The following is a 19183-nucleotide window of genomic DNA, read 5'->3' as shown; positions in this document are numbered from 1 at the left end:
AGCGTGCCTGGACTCTACAGAGGCAGCATTAGTGACTGCAAGGCAACAGAGCCAGTGGCACGGGTGACAGATGTCAGCAGCGCCTCCCGAGAGAACTGTTCTAAACACAGCCCGTGAGGACCCCCCCCCCCACTCCTAGGGACCGTCCCTTGGAGCACACACCTCCCATGACAGCATCTCTGCCGTCCCACAGATGGGGACACCAAGGCCCAGAGGAGTGCTCATCCAGGGACACGCAGATGAGGCTGGGTGGGGCGAGCGGAGCGCAGCGCCCTGCTCTGCTTTCCTGAGGTGTGGGGTCTACTCGGAAAGGAGTCGCCCTCTCCGTGGTGGGCACAGCCCTGTCCTAGGAGGGGCTGTGGGCACTTCCGGGTCCTGAGGCGTTGGGATGGGTGGAACCATGCCAGCCCCAGCCTGTGCTGCCCACCCTGCCTGCGGAGCCCCCTCGAGTGCACCCCAGGGGTGGGCAGGGAGGAGCCCAAGGGCAGTCGTAGGCTCCAGGCGCCTTGGCTGCCTGCCGCCAGCCTGGGGATCTGTCCCTGCACCCCTGGAGGGCTCAGTGGCCAGGACTGGAGTGTTCGCTTGTCCACCCGCCCATTGCTCCCTGTGGCCTCGCAGCATTCGCTTGGGGAAACAGGTTGCTGAGTCTCTAAGACTCAGTGTCACCCACTGCAAGGGATGGCCAGAGGGGGCCGTGCGCATGGCCCTGGCCCATGGCTGCAGGTGGAGACTTGGCACACACCCTGGCTGGACGCTGACAGGGCCTGCTGCCACGAGCGGCCTGCCTCAGCATTGCTCCGCGACGGAGACCTTGAGGGTCGCCTTCCCTCGCGGAATCCTGCCTTGCTGTGAAGCACGCAGGGAGCAGCCCTTCTGTGCTTCCGCAGCTGCTGTCCTAACTGGCCATCTTGCGATGAGCACAGGGCTGGGAGTCAGGGTCCTGAAGGCTGCCCTGGCTCTGGCCAGCTCTGTGTGTCCGCCAGGGGCCACTGTGCATCTCCGCCTCTCCTTTCCAAAAGGACCTTGACCCTGACAGGCTCTCAAGCTGGCATCTGGCAGGCTGAACTCGACAGGAGAAATGACTGGAGGGAAGTCAGAGGAGGGTGCTTCCCCGGGGCACCCTGCACCACTACTCCCTGGGGCTGCGGCCCCTCGGGCCCACAGTGCCCCTCAACCTCCTGCATTCTGGCTGAGGTCGCCTCTGCGGCTGGAACCTGCCTGCCCCGGGTAGGCCAGTGCCTTGACACTGCTTTGCCCAGTGGATGGCAGGAGCTCCGGAAATGGTTCTGAACTGGATTGTGCATGAAACGCATACCGAACAAGCTGTAATACTCCGCCTACTCACAGGACTGCAGTCACGGCTGTCGGAATGCACCCTGGCCTGGGGAACAGGCCCAAGTGGAGGCCAGGTGGCAAACCAAAGCAGTGTGTGGCCCTGTGCCAGGTCTTCCTGACAGCACAGTGTCCACAGACCGGTGGCTCTAGCGGCGAACTGGAATTGGCACAAGCTTACGCATGGGGAACGCGCTTTCTGAGGCTGGGCTCCGGGTCGGCAGAGGAAGTTCAACAAACCCTGTTCCTAAAAGCCACAGCAGAACCAGAGAAATGATCAAGAACTACCATCTGGGACTTCGTAAGTCAACCAAAGGTGGAGAACACATCGAGAAGGGTTTACTTGACAAGATCTTGGGCAAGAGGCATGGGAGTCTGGCACCTTTGTCTGGGGTCTGCTGGAGCCACAAGACCTGCAGCCCTTGCTGACAGAGGAGCTGGCTGCCTTGAACACAAACAGCAGTGACTGCGGGAAAGGCCAGTAGTGTGGCTGGTTTGTGATGACAACCCCAGTTAGGCAAACATCCCACTGTATCACTAGTGGTCAGAACAAGAGATCCATGTACAAGGCTGGGGACAGTGCCCAGTGGAGACTGGAGAGGGCTCGGGTGTACCCTGCCTGGACTCTGCGCTCTCCAAACTACACACCGATTATTGGCTGGCCACATACACTGATCCAGAGGCAACTACTAGGAAGCAGACTTGAAAATAATTTAAAAAAAAAATTGTAAACTGAACAGACACACCAGTAGCTGCACATTAAGGCTGACTGAAGATTTCTTTGGATTTCTTCAGTGAAGTCACTTGAAGTCACAGCAATAACCACCCCTGTGGGTCTGATGAATCGGCATCCAGAGCTGTTACAGTATCGAAAGGGCCCAGTTTTTTAAATCATGAGACAGGCGGAGAAAGAGGAAAGCAGGACCCACACTGAGGGAAGCAGTCCTTGGTCAGTCCCTGATGGATTTAGTAGACCGAAGACTTCAACTGGAAGCAGCTATTGTAGTCACGTCATTGAGTGATGGGGATATTCTGAAAACTTCGTTAGGTAATCTCATCGCTGTGTTAACACTGTAGTGTGTGCTTATACAAACTATACGCTATAGCGTCAGCATCTGACATGGCCTTTTAAAAAAGTTATTTGAAAGGAGGGGAAACAGATCTCCTATCCACTGGTTCACCTCCCCAGATGGCTGCAACAGCCGAAGCTGAAGCACGTGGAAGCCAAGAGCCTGGAGCTCCATCTGGGTCTCCTGTGTGTGTTCCTGTGTCACCTTCCGCTGCTTTTCCATGAACAAGGAGGTGGATCAGAAGTGGAGCAGCCAGGCCTTGAACCAGTGCTCTGATACGGGATGCTGGCGTCAGAACTAGCAGCTTAGCCGGCTGCTCCACAGTGCTGGCCCCGTGACGTGGCCTCTTGAGTCAAGAGAGATGGTAAACGTGAGATGTACGAGGCTGCTGCCTGTCTAAGAGGGTGCAGCGCTTTAAGCATTGTTTTTCTAGTAAGCAGTACACTCTATGGCTACATAGTCTAAGACAATAGGAACCTTTCAGGCCCATTACAGTCTTATGGGACCGAAATGTATGCCGTTCCTTGTTGACTAAAATGTTGCTTTGCTGTGACACAACTGTGTTCAAAGACCTAAAACAAACTAGGGTTAAGGAATTTAAGGAAAGTTTGACATGACTCACCAAATGCTGACATTCAATAGGATAAAAACTAAAATAAAGAACAGGTGGAAATTCTGGAATGGAAAAGTAAGTAATTGAAATGAAAAACTTACTAGAGGGGTTCAACAGCAGTTTTGATCAGGCAGACAATTGAAATCAATGAACTTGAAAGATTAATAAAAATCATCCGATTTGTCTTTAGGAAAACTGAAAAGTAGACCTGAATCTGGGACTCATAAAAAATGCCAATGTCTGTGTTTTGGGAGTTCCAGAGGAGAGGAGAGGGAGAAAAAAGAAGAACTATTTGAACGAATAATAACATGAAACTTCCCAAATTTGATGAAAAGCATTAATTTCCATATCAACAAAATACAAGCTCCAAGTAGCATAAACAGTAGAGGCCCATGACCAGATGTATCACTGTTAACTGTTGAAAAGACCAAGAGAAACTTTTTTCAATACAGCAAGAAAAGAATCTCTACACATGTAAGATAATAATAACATATCTTCCAGCTGCTCGTTCACTCCTCAAATGGCCACCAACGGCTGGCGCTGGGCCACACGGAAGCCAGGAGCTTTATCCGGGTCTCCCATGTGGGTGCAGGGACCCAAGCACTTGGGCCACTTCTGCTGCTTTCCCAGACACATTAGCAGGGAGCTGGGTCAGAAGTGGAGAAGCCGGGACACAAACCAGCACCCGTATGAGATGCTGGCACTGCGGGTGGTAGCTTAACCTGCTCTCACAGCACTGGCCCTGAAAAATTTAACTTTTAGTAAAAACTTACTGTCTAGTTTGCATATAAAAATGAAGGCAAAAATAATTATATATGTAAATGTAAGACTTACATTCATGTATTTGCTTTTTTTTAAAGACAGTCACTTAAGACACTTTACAAAACTTGTTTTTGGTTTATAGCATATAATGATGTAATATATGAGGCATTAACACAAAAGAGGGTGAAGAAAATGGAGCTACACTCGAGTAACACTTCTGGAATTTGTTGAACTGAGTAAATATTAATCTGACGTAGAATGTGGTAAATGAGGCCGGCGCCGCGGCTCACTAGGCTAATCCTCCGCCTAGCGGCGCCGGCACACCGGGTTCTAGTCCCGGTCGGGGCACCGGATTCTGTCCCGGTTGCCCCTCTTCCAGGCCAGCCCTCTGCTGTGGCCAGGGAGTGCAGTGGAGGATGGCCCAGGTGCTTGGGCCCTGCACCCCATGGGAGACCAGGAGAAGCACCTGGCTCCTGCCATCGGATCAGCGCGGCGGCCATTGGAGGGTGAACCAACGGCAAAGGAAGACCTTTCTCTCTGTCTCTCTCTCTCACTGTCCACTCTGCCTGTCAAAAAAAAAAATAAATTAAAAAAAAAAAAAAAAGAATGTGGTAAATGAAGATTCGTATTTGCTACAGCAACCAATAACATAAAAACAAAAATAAAACATGAAAAACAAAGAATTCAAAGAAAATACCAGAAACTATTTCACAAAAAAGAGGGCAATAAAAAAGAAATGGGGGGGGGGGAGTTGAGACCTGTAATAAACATGGGTCGAATGGCAGGCCTAAATTGAATCTTACCAATAGTTGAATATAAATGGATTAAGCACTCCAATCAAAAAAAGGCAGGGACAGACGAGGTAACTAAACAAGATCAATCGAATCAGTATGCTTTGTGAGAGACTTTTTATATGCAAAAGAAAATGGATTCAAAGGATGAAAAAGAGATACCACTCAGTGGACATAATAAACCTGAGTGGCTATACTAATTTTAAAACAGACTTTTAAAACAAAATATTGAAGTTGGTGCTGTGGTCTAGTAGATTAAACCTCCACCTGTGGTGCCAGCATCCCATATAGGCACTGGTTTATATCCCGGTTGCTTCACTTCCTATCCAGCTCTCTGCTATGGCCTGGGAAAGCAGCGGAAAATGGCCCAAATGCTTGGGCCCCTGTACCTACATGAGACCCAGAAGAAGCTCCTGGCTCCTGGCTTCAGACTGACCCAGCTCCGCGAGCGAACCAGCAGATGGAAGACCTCTCTGTCTCTCCTTCTGTGTGCAACTCTTCCTCCAAAATAAATGAATCTTTTAAAAAAAAATTGCTGGAGACACAAGGAAGGAAGGATACAGCTGTGATAAACATATGTGCTCCTTATAACAGAACTCAAAATACATGAAATAAAAAGTGACAGAATTGAAGGGAGAAACAGGCAGTTCAACAATTGGGGCTGGAACTAGACAGAGGATACACAAGTTCTGAACAAAAGTACCAGCCAGTTTGACTTACCTGTGCCTACAGGACACCCCGTTTAGCGGAATACCCCTGGGGAAATGGGGGTCAGCCTTCCCCAAAGTGACCACACTCACACCCTTCTGTGGACTTCCAGCCTCCACAACTGTGACTCTGGTGTTAGTTCACCTAGTCCATGGCATCTGTTACGGCAGACAAGCTACCTGTACATCCCTAGGGTGCATGTGCACAAACCCAACACTTGGGGACACTGGGTAGAGTATGAGTTCTCTGTATTATTCTTACAAATGGTGTGTTGCTCTTGCAACTTTTAAGTGTGAAAAGTATGTTGAAAACAAAGAACTAAGGCCCTTCTCCCTGGGTGACACGGGCTAGGCTGCTGGGTGGCAGGCAGCGGGCTGGAAGCCACGCAGGGAGGAACGCTTGGTTTCTCCGCAGCATTCCCTGTGCAGTTCTTCCGCCGACAGCCATCAACACAGGCCCACCTTCCGCTGTCTCCTGGTCCTGTTTCAGGGAGCGCCACATGGTGTTTCCAGAGGCTCCGGATCCATGGTGCACTGGAAGCCCATGTCCTCCAGGTGCCTCTAGGAACCCACAGCCCTTGGTCCACGCTGGTTCCTGCCACACGTCCATGACCAAGTACTGAAGGGGCATTTGTGAATTCTGGGCTTCCCCTTCAACATTAAACCTTACCAGCATATTGGGCATATCAGTTTCCATGTTCTGTTTATAGGGTAAAAAAGATTGCCACCTGCATGTTTTCAAATCCACTCATGACCAGGAAGTTATCTGTGGACAAATGGTATCCTTGCAGCCTCAAAAATTAACCAATCAATCTGTGACCATCAACCCTAGCACAGGTAACACTGAAATCGCAACGTCTGCATGACTTCCATGGGCAAATCCAAGAGGGCAACTCCGACCCATCAGTCTCACTTCTCTGTGCTCCGAGTGAAGGCCTGGTGACGCAGCACCCTTGACAGGCACTACCCCAGCAGGCAGAGACCTTGAGTGTAACAGAACAGGACAGGCATGTGGTCTCCCAGACAACTGGCGACACAGCTCACGCGAACAGCCTGCACTGCCAGGGAAGAGTGTCAGACTGCGGCAGTTCCAGACTTCTCCAAGCGCCGCCTGCAAACTCCCTGAGAACCTGAGTGATAACTTGGAACAGAGGAAACACATGGCAGGGTGCATGCACCTTTAGGCCATCTGTAAAGGAAAAAATTTTCCTACAAAATAGGAATGGAATACAAACACTTTGCTTTAGCCATTTTTTTAAATTTGGAATTCTAAGTTTATTGTATACTTTATAAGTTTCTGTATTTCTGTAACTTGGGTTAGTTAGTGTTTATTTCACTGTCAAGTGGTTTAACAGGAAAACACACTAAGGGGTAAAGTAATTGAGTATTTTAAAACTGCAATCGCTTGAGCTTTTACTGTGACCACATTTATTGCAGGATGACTCTACGGTTCCAGGAAAGCACATTACATTGGATCTTCCACGATCCACCCGGGGAAACCTGGTTAAGCAAAATGAGAAGGGAGGTCGCTGCTCCTTCTGTACGGCTGCCCAGGCAGCCTCAGTGACTGGAGTTGGGATGAATCCGGGTGCAGTGCTGTGGTATGCTTTCTGCCAGCCATCCAGGAAACAGGTGCTGGCTCCCTGGCCCATATTCAATGGCCAAGTCAAGGCGAACTGGAAACTCATTCCCATCTGCCTGGTGTGACCTTGCCTGCACCTGTGGCCACATCCCTTGGTCAGCTGCATCCCTGTCTAGACTGGAGCCACTCAGGATCATGGTCTACCCACACCTGGGTCAGCTCCACTTGCTCGATGCCGTGGGTGAGTTGCTCCCAGTGAATGATTTGCTAAGACATCAAGTGAGCTGGTAGTTCACCAAGTTCTACGGAGTACATCCATCAACCTGGCCTGGCTTTCACGCAGGTCCATGCAGCAGACAGCAAGCTACACTCATTTCACCCATTTATTCATACAGAAACCCAACCTCATCTTTAGGCTTAGTATGCGGGTCTGCGTTTACAGTTAAGGACACATTAAAAAGGCTAAATAAAACTCAACACACACCTTCTCCTATATATAAAATTAACTCAAAACAGACCATAGATATCAATGTAAAACCTTAAAAAAAAATAAGAGAAAACTTAGGATAAAAATGTTTTGGGTAGGGGCAGGCATTTGGCCTAGCAGTGAAGACTCCCACACCCCGTATCAGAGCACCTGGGTTTGATACGCACCTTCAGCTCAATTTGTTTCCAGCAAATGCAGACACTGGGAGGCGGTGGTGAGCATTCAAGCAGTCGGTCCCCGTCACGCACGTGGGAGACTTGTGTCACGTCCCTGGCTTCCAGCTGCAGTCCTCTAGCTAGGGTGGGTATCTGGGGGCATGAACGAGCAGATGGGAATTCTCTCATTTGCCTACATTTTTAAAAAAACCTTTGTGCCTCAATGATTTCTTGGACAGTCTTTGAATGAATAACTGGGCTTCACCAGAATTACTAACTCTGCTCTCTGACAGACACTAAAGAAGAACAGACCGAGAAAGCATATTTGCAAATCATGTATCTATGTATTCACATCCAGAATACATAAAGAACTGTCAAAACTCAACAACACAATTTTTAAAGAAGGGGAAGATATGAAGCTTTGCTATACTGTAAAGGACATATGGCAGCAAGTGCACTGACAGCTGCTCAAGGGTGGGTGCTGTGGTGCAGTGGAAAAGCAGCTGCCTATGATGCCTGCATTCCCAGAATGCCTAGGACCGAGTCCTGCCTCTGCTTCTGGTCCAGCTGCTGCAGACCCTAGGAGGCAGCAGGTGACATCTCAAGTACTTAGGTCCCTGCTACCCACATGAGAGACCAGGGTGGGGTTCCCAGCTTTGGCCTGGCACAACCCTGGCTGTTGTGGGCATGTGGGGAGTGAACCACTGGTTGGGATCTCTGTCACTTTGCCTTTCAACTAGAAGAACAACATCATGAGTGATTAGGGAGAAATCAAAACCACAAGAACCTGTGAAGATACAAGGCCGACAGCAACTGCTGGTGACAACATGGGGCTGCTGGAACCCCATGCCGCTGGGTGCAAAGTGCTGCAGCCACCCTGGAAAACAACGCAGGAGTTTTTTATAAGATTAAACACGCCAGCAGTAAGTAACCCAGTGTTCCACTCCTAGGGATTTAGTCAAGTGAAATAAAAATGTATATTCACATAAAAACCTGTGTGCAAATGCTTCTAGCAGTTTTTTTCATAATATCCAAAACAAGAAACAAGCCAAAAGTTCCTCAACCAGGGAATGGATAAACAAACTGGTACAACCACACAATGGAACCGTACTCAGCAATAAAAACGGATTCCTGGGATATCATAAATGCATCTTTCTCAAAGGCCACATATTGTACGATTCCATTTTTTGACATTCTCAAACAGGAAGTACAGGAAAAGAAAGGAGATCACTGCTTCTCAGGGGTCAGAACAGGGATTCTAGGGATGAAGAAATTGTTCTGCGTGTTAACTGTGGTGACGATTAGCATAGTATGTGTTCATCAAAATGTGGCAAACAATCCACTGTAAAATATGTAAATTATACCTTAATGAAGAAAATGACATAAAATCTGCAACAAAGGGCTACCTTCACAAAGATACCCAGAAAACACTTCAGCAACAACTTCAGCATCAACAGTGGTGGTGGCTAAATACATATGGCACCTACAAGGGAGTATTCAGAGCCATTAAAAGGCATTTTCCTTCCTAAATGCAGTGACACAACAAAATGCCCATAATGCCCATGTCATCTTTCTGAGGAACTAATGAACACGGGTACAGACAAAGACACATACGCGTACACTGCACTGGGGAGACACGAAGCAGCGTGCTGCCTGCTCTCCGGCTCTCCCGCCTCGGCAAGGCTCCCTGATGGCCTCTGTTCTGAGCCCTCTGCTTAGCACTGCCCACCCCGCAGGACAACGTACTGAGCTCGGGACAGGCACACTGCCCGGGCAGCAGCAGGCCCCTGGAGGTGGCAGGACCCTGGGGGAGGAAAATTCATGTGCAGGATCTTAAAATGGGCTTGTAAGTTCACAGGAAACCAGAAACAGTGGGCAAACAGACCACACCAGCACTTTATTTTAAAAAGTTTATTCCGCGTATTTAGAAATTTGAGATTTTTAATAACTGCAAAAGAAATTCAGTCACACCTAATGATTAACAGAAAGTAGTGGTGTATTATCTGAACAGAAGTCGTGCTGATGTGCCATAATAAATTGTCTATTAGTAAAAAAATACACTTTAGGGCACAGCATTGTATCACAAATTACAATAAGGATACTTTGCAAGAATTTAATCAAACTAGAGAACTCTGAATAACTGTCTTTTAAATGCAGCACTTAAAAATGTAACAACTCTGTGCATTCTTTTTCTTTAAAAAATGACCTTGTGTGTGTCATAGAAATGCTGCTTTATTGCTGCAGAGGTCGAAGTTCAAGGCTCGAGAGGTACAGGAGAGAATATAAAGGTAGCCTTTAGAAACCTGCTCTTGTTTATGTATAAAAAAGGTAAAGTTTATAAAAGTTAATTTACAAACCAAGAACAAAAGTGGTATGCACGCATTATGTACAAGCATCCTTAAAACATCAAAGTGTTCAAATGCAAGCCCAAAAGAAAACAACCACTGCCCCCTGGCAAAAAAAAAAAAAAAAAAAAAAAAAAAAAAAAAAAAAAAAAAAAAAGGAAAATTCCCTAAATCACACCATTATTTTCTTCTGGGTGATTTATACATTTCTGAAACCACCAACTCCACATTGATCCAATCTTGTTCATGATACAGTATCTAGATGTGCACAAAAGCCATAAGAACTTAGTAATACACAGCGAAACTGATCTAAGAATTAAAAACATGAGGGTAAGGCATTCCTGCTGGTCAGTACATCGGTGGTGATATGGTGAATCTCTAGATCCAAAGAGGCCACGGAGCCAGTCTCACATGCTTTGGTGTCCTTCCCTAAGAGAGGTGTGTAATTGTCTTCACCTGAAACCCTCCCCACCCAAAGTCACAAATTCCCCTTGCTGTACACTTCTGTTAAATCCACTATACTGGTTATATATTCCAGGTGCGTTTAAAAAACAAGTGCATATTACTTCATGCATAATAAAATAAAATATGTGTGTTAGGCCAGAGCCATAATAAAGTTTGAAACAATGTACTTTGGAAATAACAGAACTAAATGCACCCCCATTAGTGGCTGGTATTTTAACGGAAATCAGTATGTGAAGTGAAGCAGTGACCATAAAAACAAGTACAAAATCATTACAGAGCAAAGTATCTTTGAACCTCCAGCCAATAGCAAGAGTTCTTCAGTGGCAGACATGCAGTTTGCGGCATGTGTTCTGCTCATGGTTCAGGGGCATGCGCACAGTCTTGACCAGTCCAAACAAATGTTTAATATGAACAAACTGTAGTATCAATTCTAAGAAAAATAGAATACTTGATAGAGTGGTTCCATTTTAGACTTGGTAAATTTAACCCAGCTTCACATTATTTAATCAAGTTCCTGTAGCTTCAGAATTAAAAGTGGTCAATCAAGACAGACACACAGTTTGCTCCCACAAGGTAATTTGGATCTCCAGGAAGACACTTGTTTTGCCAGGTTTTAGGATCACCTAGGAGAGAAAAAGAAGCTGACGTCATTTAGTTGCCTAAATTGCTATGCATGATGCTTGCAACTAAGGGACAAAATGCAAGTAGATACGTATTTAAATACGCTTTTCCCTTGTCACTTCAACACACTGTACTTACAGCAAAACTCTCGGTGCTGCCCTTCAATGCAGATTTGCTGGCATCTGTGATTCAAAACGTTCAACAGTCTTCTCAAAAATGAGTTAAAGGACAACCATGTGCCTGAGGTAGTCTCAGCTTGTCCCTAAGTTCCAATGATGAACAACATCTTTCTTCCACTTTCACATAACAACCGATCACCCATTTGAGCTGAGTACATGAGCACATCACTCACACTCAGCTACAGACCAACAAACCAACCCTGAAAGTTCCACAGAATCTCGTTCCTAAAGACCTTCTTACTCCTTAAAAAAACAGGACAAACAGGAAAGCCAAAGGGAAAACCCCAAACAAGCCGACCAGGAAAACTGTGCCGTAGTAGCTCAGCTGTGACTCTGGTTCAAAACCATTCACAGAGCTTCCAGAACTGCCCATGCAGGTCCGAGGCAGGTCTGGGGCAGGTCTGGGGCATGTGAGTGCTGAACAAGCTCCTGGGGATTTCACATTTGTAACCAGAGCTAAGCACCCCCGGGAGTGGGTACTAAATGAGAGAGTGCTGGGATGACTAAATGTCTCTTTGGGATCTAGGTGCATGGACAGTCAGAACTGTTGACCTTCGGTTCCTCTGCAGCAGTAGTCTCAGCTAGGAGTGATTCTGTCCCCAAGGAGCCATATCTAGGGATTTTTTTTTTTTTTTTTTTGGTTACAACTTGCACCTAGTGGGTAGAGGCCAGGGAAACAGCTAAACATCCCAAATACAAAAGACAGTCCCTACAACAAAAGATTATTTGGCCACAATGTCAACAGTGCCACTTGGTGCACTCTTGCCTACATCAGCCAGCTACATACTTACTGCCTAAGTATTATCTGAAGTCAATAGCATTTCATGATGGGATGAACAGTTAAAAATGATGGGATGAACAGTTAAAAAGTGATTCAATTTCTTCGATATACGAATATAAAGGCTATGTTACACCATAGAGAACAAACTGTTCAGGCAATGAGATACACTTAATGGCACCACTTTTAAAGGAAATAAAATAGGTATCTCATCTTTAGGCTCCAGTTTCTTCACAAGAGACTAGTTTTTGTTGGAGTCATCAAAATCTACACTGACTTTTTGAACAGAAATTTATAGTAGCAATGCAATCTATAGTCACACAGTATTACATCAATAACACTTATTTTCTGGGTGAATATACTCGAATTTAACAAAAAAAATCTAACCAAAACATTTTATGTTATGGCATAAAACAATGGAAGTAGCAAATGTGCAAATCACTTATACTTCAGATAGGACCACTGACAAAGCAGGCTAACTACCAAGGTGGTTGTTCAAGATATCTGCCCTCATCTGGTGTGGAGGGCAGTCAGAGCCTGACTTTTGACTTCTGGAATATAACCTTTAAATGCAGTTTTATTAATATTCCTCCACTAACTGAACCTACACTAAAGAATATTTCTCTGGGGAGTCCCTGAGAAAATTTATGTTTATATATATATATATATCATTTTTTTCTGTTGGATAACAATAAAATACCTCTACTACAAACTTTAGACCATAACCTTTTACTTCATATTGTACCAAACTAAAACCAAGCAACGCACTCAACAATGCCCAACTGATTCACCAAAAATTTAGAAGCAGAATTTTAAATTCTTATTTTTCTATCTGGTTCTCATAAAGTTTTCTGTACCAAAAATAAAGTTCCAATGGGTAACTGACATAAGTTACTGAAGGAAACAAGAAATATCAAAATGCAATGGAAGCACTGATATTATGATCTTAAGAGCAAGAAGTAATTTTAAAATGACATATAGTAGAAGTTTAATGTAGAGTTTTACATTGAAAAATTATGGCCAAGTCTGATCCCAATGGAAGATCTTTTGTCATTGGAGTTTTTCTGGTATATATACTTTGCAGATTAGGAAATTAAAGAATGGTAACCAGAACTAGAATTAACTACATAAAACGACTGCATACATAGCACAGTTCACAGCTCTCCCACTGTGTCCTGAAACCTCTCACAGAACAAATCATTTTGGTGACCACCACGGAATAGTCAACTTTCAACCAAATTATTTCTTCAAAAGGCAGACACTTTACTCTGCCTTTGCAGACCTGTTGACAGCACATGTACCATAAATCAACCAGTGATGCCTACAAGGCCACAGGAACAGAGGTGGAGATTCGCTAACAAACAGCACAGGCAACATCACCAGCCTAGGATTAATCAACGACAGTATCCAAAGCCCCAAAGGACAGAGTGAAGACAGCATACCCGACGAGGAGTCGGATGATTTTAGAGCAAAAGACCAACCGTCAGGAGTCATGGACGCACAGTGTGGCAAGCGCAGCTCCACGGGCTTCAGGAACTTGAGGCCATGGGGCCCGCACATCACTAAGGGGCTTAGCAAGGTTTCACCTGGAGTGAGGGAAGAGGAGAGTGCACAGGTTAGATGCCAGTCTTCCTTCCACACTCGGTTCTTCCCACCCCCTCCAAATTACACACTTTGAAACCAAGTAGGGTTAGTTCTCTACAGCACTTCTGACCAAGGAAATTGTAATAGAAATCATGAATATAATTAAAATTTTTCCAGGAGCCACAACAAAGTAAAAAGAGACAAGTGTCATCAATTTTAGTATTTGCTCAACTCAGTATAACCAACACTATTATTTCAACTTTTAATCAATACTAGCTTTGAAATCAGTGTATATTTACATTTCTAGCAGATTTTAATTCAAAACAGTGCTAAATAGCCACAAGCTAACGCATGCAGTCATATGAGTCCTATGAGTCTGTAGCAGAAAACACTGATGTGCACTTTTCACAAACGTTACTACTTGTACCTTCCATTTTAACTACTTTTCTATTTTACAGGAAGGGTGAGAGCAAGAAAGAGTGTTCTCACTTGCTGGTTTACTCTTCAAATGTCACAATGACCAGGGCTGGGCCAAGGCCAAAGCCAAGAGCCAAGAACTAATCCAGATCTCCCACATGTATGAGTGGTGGGTCCTCCACTGCTGGGCCCTCACTGCTGTCTCCCAGCGTCTCCTCAGCTGAACCAGGAGTCAGAGCTGGGAAGTGAACCCTGGTGCTCTGATGTGGGACGCAGGCACCTTAACCAATGTCTTGACTACTAGGCTAAACACACATTTTAACATTTTGCTACAAACATGGTTTAAGGGGTTCATACAAGGATAACACAGTCAGTCCTATTGTTTTTTTTTTTTTTTAAACAAATTACCCTAGAATGCGATCATAGAATCAGATGTTAGGAAAGAGAGCTAATGCAACGTAGTGAAACACTGCTGAGAGACTGAGAGATGTGAAGAAGCTCTTCAGCAGTTCAGCAAGGCAGCAGCAGCCTGACAGGCCAGGGAAGGCAGGAAACTGACAGCATTCCCGTGCTGCTTCGGCAGCACAGAAACATGCAGTCCCACCCTCAGGATGTTTCATTCACTCAGCAGAGCGTTCACTAGCGTGAGGCTCAGGAGTGATGAGGAAGACAGCACCTGCCCCAGAGGCTTACCTTCTACGTGTACAGTCAGCCAGCAGGCAGAGTGGGTGTCACCTAACCCATCCACACATATGGAGGGTGTGACCTGATACAGCCAAGACTGCCTGGCAGTCATGTGTGAGGGATGCCGGATGGGCTATCACCTGCCAGCACCTCTGCTTTCATACTGAAAGCACAGTATCCTGCGGAAGGTCCCCATGGTGCTACTCTCTGTGAGCACGTACTGTGTGCCCGCACGGATGGACGGCACAGGCTCTGGCTGGCCCGACGTGCAGGCAGAAGAGAGGCTGCTGTGGTCTCCCTTCGTTGAGCACCGTAAGTTCTCAAGTGCACAGAAGGCAATTCTTACATTATTAAAACTAAGCAGAAACAGAAACATTTATGCAACTGGAAACCACTATGCATAAGCCAGTCCCCAAAAGTCAAATTGATCATGTTTTCTGATATGTGGCAGTTAGTATAAAATATTAAAAAAAGTAAAGGAATGAAACAGACATCTTGTGATAAGACTCTTGTTTTTAGCCCTCGTTTATACTCCTGTGGAACTACAGTCCTCCTAATTTTCACTCCTTGAATATCATGGTTGGTGGTGAATTAAGCCTGTGATTACAGAGCTGATTGAAAGCATGTTTTTGCAAAAATTAAAGACAAAAAACGAAGGAAGGAAGGAAGGAAGGAAGGAAGGAAGGAAGGAAGGAAGGAAGGAAGGAAGGAAGGAAGGAGGGAGGGAGGGAGGGAGGGAGGGAGGGAGGGAGGGAGGATGGTTATCTTCTTAGAACTGTACCTATGAGATACATGAGATCTATTCCCTTTACATTAATAAGAATCAACAAAAGCAGCATCTACCTTTCTCTTTATCCAAAGGTGGGAGGATGCTGTTGTCCCGGCAGACCTTGAAATAGATTTCCTGCTCAATTCCTTCGGGAATGGCTCCTTGCGGGATAATTATACTGACGCCGGTCTCTATGGAGCTCAAAACCCCACCATTGCTGTTAAATATGCCTCGGGCTGTGGCCACCACAGTGTGCCCATCCTCGTCTTCATCTTCTTCCACAGCGGATGGGCTGAGAGTGAGAAACGGCTAATGAGTACACTCCCAACGCCATGCAGGCAGTTTCTGTTAGGACCACTGCAGGAGGTGGCTTCCCTTTGTTCCTCTATATAACCAGTATGCTTCTTACATTAATAAGCAATTAGTGATGATTTCCCTCAGTTATAGATACCTGTGTTTACATAACTATAAGAATGTATTCTTATCCACTGTATTTTTGAAGGTAACTAGACAAGTCACATTCATTACTGATTTTGCAATCTAAATGTAAAAATTTGACACTGTGTTCACCCAACTACTAATAACATTTAAAAAAAAATATTTACTTGAAAGGCAGAGTGACAGAAAGAGGAAGAGGCAGGGAGACCCACCACCCACTGGTTCACTCTGCAAATGTCCACAGCAGCCAAGGCTCGGCCAGGGCAAAGCCAGGAACTCTATCTGGATCTCCCACATGGGTGGCAGGGATCCAGGGACCTGGGCCATCCTCTGCTGCCTTTCCAGAAACATCAGCAGCAAAATGGATCCAAAGTGCAGTAGCTGGGACTTGAACTGGCACTCCAACATGGGATGGGGCTGTGCCACTATGCAGCTTAACCCACGGCGTCACAATGTCCACCCCAAGCAACACATTTTAACATCCATGAAATTGGTGTTTTATAGCTGAGGGTAAGCCGCATTTTAATTGGTAGCATTCTTTTCCCTTTCTAACGATACATAAAATAACCGTGCATCTTACAATGGAAAGCACCTTAAAATCTGCTGGGATTCTACGCGGGCACATTACGGCTCCTTCCTCCACACTCCCTGACTGACAAACACCCCTGTTGTGAAAAGCATGGCCTCCAAGGTTCTACGAGGTGAGACTTTGGTATGAATACATCGCATACACCCACAAAACAGACACTAGCTTACCTCGGACAAGAGAACACCAAGGGCAAAGGAATCTGCTTTAAAAATGGAGGCTATCGGGACTTACCGAAGTCACGTTCTGAGCCAGGACTTAAATGTAAGATGACACACGGATCAACAACAAAGTATGTGAAGGTTAACTGAAGCTTCACTCCGGCGAGACGGCCTCCTGCGGCGCAGGCACGCGGCAGCAGAGTCCACGGCCTGGGGCAGCAGCACCATGCAGCCCCTGGCCTGAACCTCATGCACACCCAGAGAGGAGGGCAGCCAATGGACACAACCGTCTCCTCGGGGGAAGCAGACTGCCAATGGCCTCCCTGGGCCTTGGTTCTGCCTCCAAGGGCTTCTGCCCCGAGGCTGGCTTGACAGTTTAGCTGGATTTAGGAGGCTGAGAGATTAGGTGCAGCAGAATGGGCCTGGCGAGCCTCTGTGCAATGGGAAGAGTACTGGAGGCGGCTCCAGGTGGGCTTGCTTTGTCTCACTTGTTCAGCTCATCTTACTCAACATTAACTGTTGTAACAGCCACTTCAATGATACTACATCTTTATTATTTTTAGCATTCTTGAAAAAATGGGGGGCAAAGACATAGATACTCTCCAAACGCACTCCACAAGTAGAAGGCTAGATTGCATACATGTCACTTGGAGGCCAAGGCTCATTCGCACGCTCTGAGCTCAGACAACCAGGGCTGCATCGAGGCTCAGCTCATCGTAGCTCTGAGACTGGGGCAAACTGTTCCCTGTCACTCACCTTCAGCCTGTGGTGAAACAGGGACAGTGACAACACCTACCAACCACAGAGCTATCAGCTTTAGAACTTCACTGACATCTTGGACGTCCCGAGGGGCGTTGTCAGTGATGGCATTTGTGGCAGCACACTCCGTGGAGGTCAGAGTTAAATCATTACAAGTCCTCAATCTCATAACCTAGATCAAACTCTCCTAAGACTAAGTGCAGCCAACATTTCAAACAAAGGCAAGTATCTTACCCCACAGGAGCAGCTCTAGGCACTGTGCTGATATTAGTTACTTGGTACTTGGGCTTCTCTGCATGGATGGAGAAAGTTTCCACTCCACTGTCAAACTCAGGAGGCTGTGTGGAACTGTGCGCTTTCATAAGAGTTTTTGGAGAAGCTGGGGCTTTTGCAGACAAGTCAGGTTTATGTACAGTGTCACCTGGCAGAAGATTGTGGTTGAACTTAGGACTTTCAAATTTGCGCTCGAATGGCCGGGCAGAACTGGTATATGGTTTTGGTGTGAATCGGTTGTAGGCTGGAGTGATGGTTTTCTGAGTCTGTTCAGCTCCATTAACGGGGGCTTTCTCCGGGAAGCTTTTCTGGGGATATAAAGCAGGCTGAGCGGCATCGTCTCGGTGCGGTGCTCTGAAAGCTGCTGGCTTACTCTGAGATGGAGGTGGGTCTGGTTTGGATACCAAAGAATTCTGAAAATCCAATGACATTGAATTACCTGCAAAACAAACATACAAACATTTACAAACTATCTGGCAGAAGTTTTTACAGCCCCTCTGACATCTCTCTGGGCTTAACTTGTCCTGGTGCTGGAGCTGAGGCCCGGCGTTGGGCAGAACGTGTGATGCTAAGGGAAGATGAACAGGCAAAAACTAGAATGTCCAGTAAGCAGGCAATAAGACACTCAACCTTACTATCAAATAGGAAAACATAGAAGAGAAAAATACATTAAATAGCATTTCACATCTCACAGAATGGCAAAACTGAAATGTGTAATGTGAAGTGTTGGCTAAGATGTGGAACAAGAGGAATTTCCATTCACAGATGAGGGAGGCAGTGTAAAATGGTATAAACTGCATTCTATGACATAAGTAAGGAGAAAGTAACAACTATGTTGTTCATACTCTTTAAGAGAATAGAAAAAAGTAGGGACGTGTCCCAGCTCTCTCTTATAAAACCACCACGACTCTGATAGTAAAGCTCACCAAGGACTTACAAGGTTATTAATCCAAATTCCTAAAGACCTGAGGATATAATTCATATATAATCTAACATTAAGAGAATGAAGGAGAAAAATCATATGGTCTCCTTAACACATGTAGAAAAAAATGATTTCAGCAAAGTAGGAACAGAGGCCATTTCTTCAACATAGTAAAAGCCACCTGAAAAAAACCTACAGCTGACATCACAAGCGTGAAACATTCAATCCTTTCTCCTTAACGTGGGAATGAGCAAAAGATGCATGCTTTCAGCATTTTCATTCAACAGTTCATTGGAGGTCCTGGCCAGCGCAAAAAGGTCAGAAAGTAAAGGCCTAAAGATCAAGGGCCAGCCTTGTGGTCCAGCAGGTAAAGCCACCACCTGTGACGCTGGCATCCCAAGTGGGCACCGGTTTTTGTCCAAGCTGTCCCACTTTCCATCCAGCTCCCAGCTAATGGCCTGGGAAAGCACCAGAGGATGGCCCAAATGTTTGGGCCCCTGCACCCAGGTTGGCGGGAGACCTGGATGAAGCTCCTGGCTCCTGGCTTCAGCCTGGCCCAGCCCAGGCCATTGTGGCCATCTGGGGATTCTGTGTCTTTCCTTGTCTCTCTGTAGCTCTTTCAGATAAAAAAATAAATCTTTAAATGATTAAAAAAAAAAAGATTGGAAAGAAGATAGTTCAAACTTGTCTTTATCTGTAGACA

General features: G+C 45.9%; 1 protein-coding gene across 9 annotated transcripts in view; it reads right to left on the bottom strand.

Moving 5' to 3' along the window:
* Positions 1 to 9395: 9395 nt before the first annotated feature.
* TJP1 (tight junction protein 1) overlaps positions 9396 to 19183 on the bottom strand; it is a 261027-nt gene continuing 251239 nt past the window's right edge. For 4 of the 9 annotated variants that reach the window (XM_051822263.2, XM_051822266.2, XM_051822267.2 and 1 more), the window contains 4 exons: positions 17520 to 17997; positions 15416 to 15633; positions 13330 to 13473; positions 9396 to 10932 (listed from right to left, as the gene is read on the bottom strand). In XM_051822263.2, coding sequence (XP_051678223.2) covers positions 10838 to 10932; positions 13330 to 13473; positions 15416 to 15633; positions 17520 to 17997 — 935 coding nt within the window. In that variant the 3' untranslated portion in view covers positions 9396 to 10837. The remainder of the gene's footprint in view (positions 10933 to 13329; positions 13474 to 15415; positions 15634 to 17519; positions 17998 to 19183) is intronic. The other 5 variants (XM_051822264.2, XM_070053525.1, XM_070053527.1 and 2 more) reach the window with 2 other exon arrangements.

This window comes from Oryctolagus cuniculus, chromosome 12 (genome assembly GCF_964237555.1).
Source record: "Oryctolagus cuniculus chromosome 12, mOryCun1.1, whole genome shotgun sequence".
In the NCBI taxonomy this organism is placed as follows: Eukaryota; Metazoa; Chordata; class Mammalia; order Lagomorpha; family Leporidae; genus Oryctolagus; species Oryctolagus cuniculus.
This window is presented reverse-complemented; position numbering and strand designations above follow the sequence as displayed.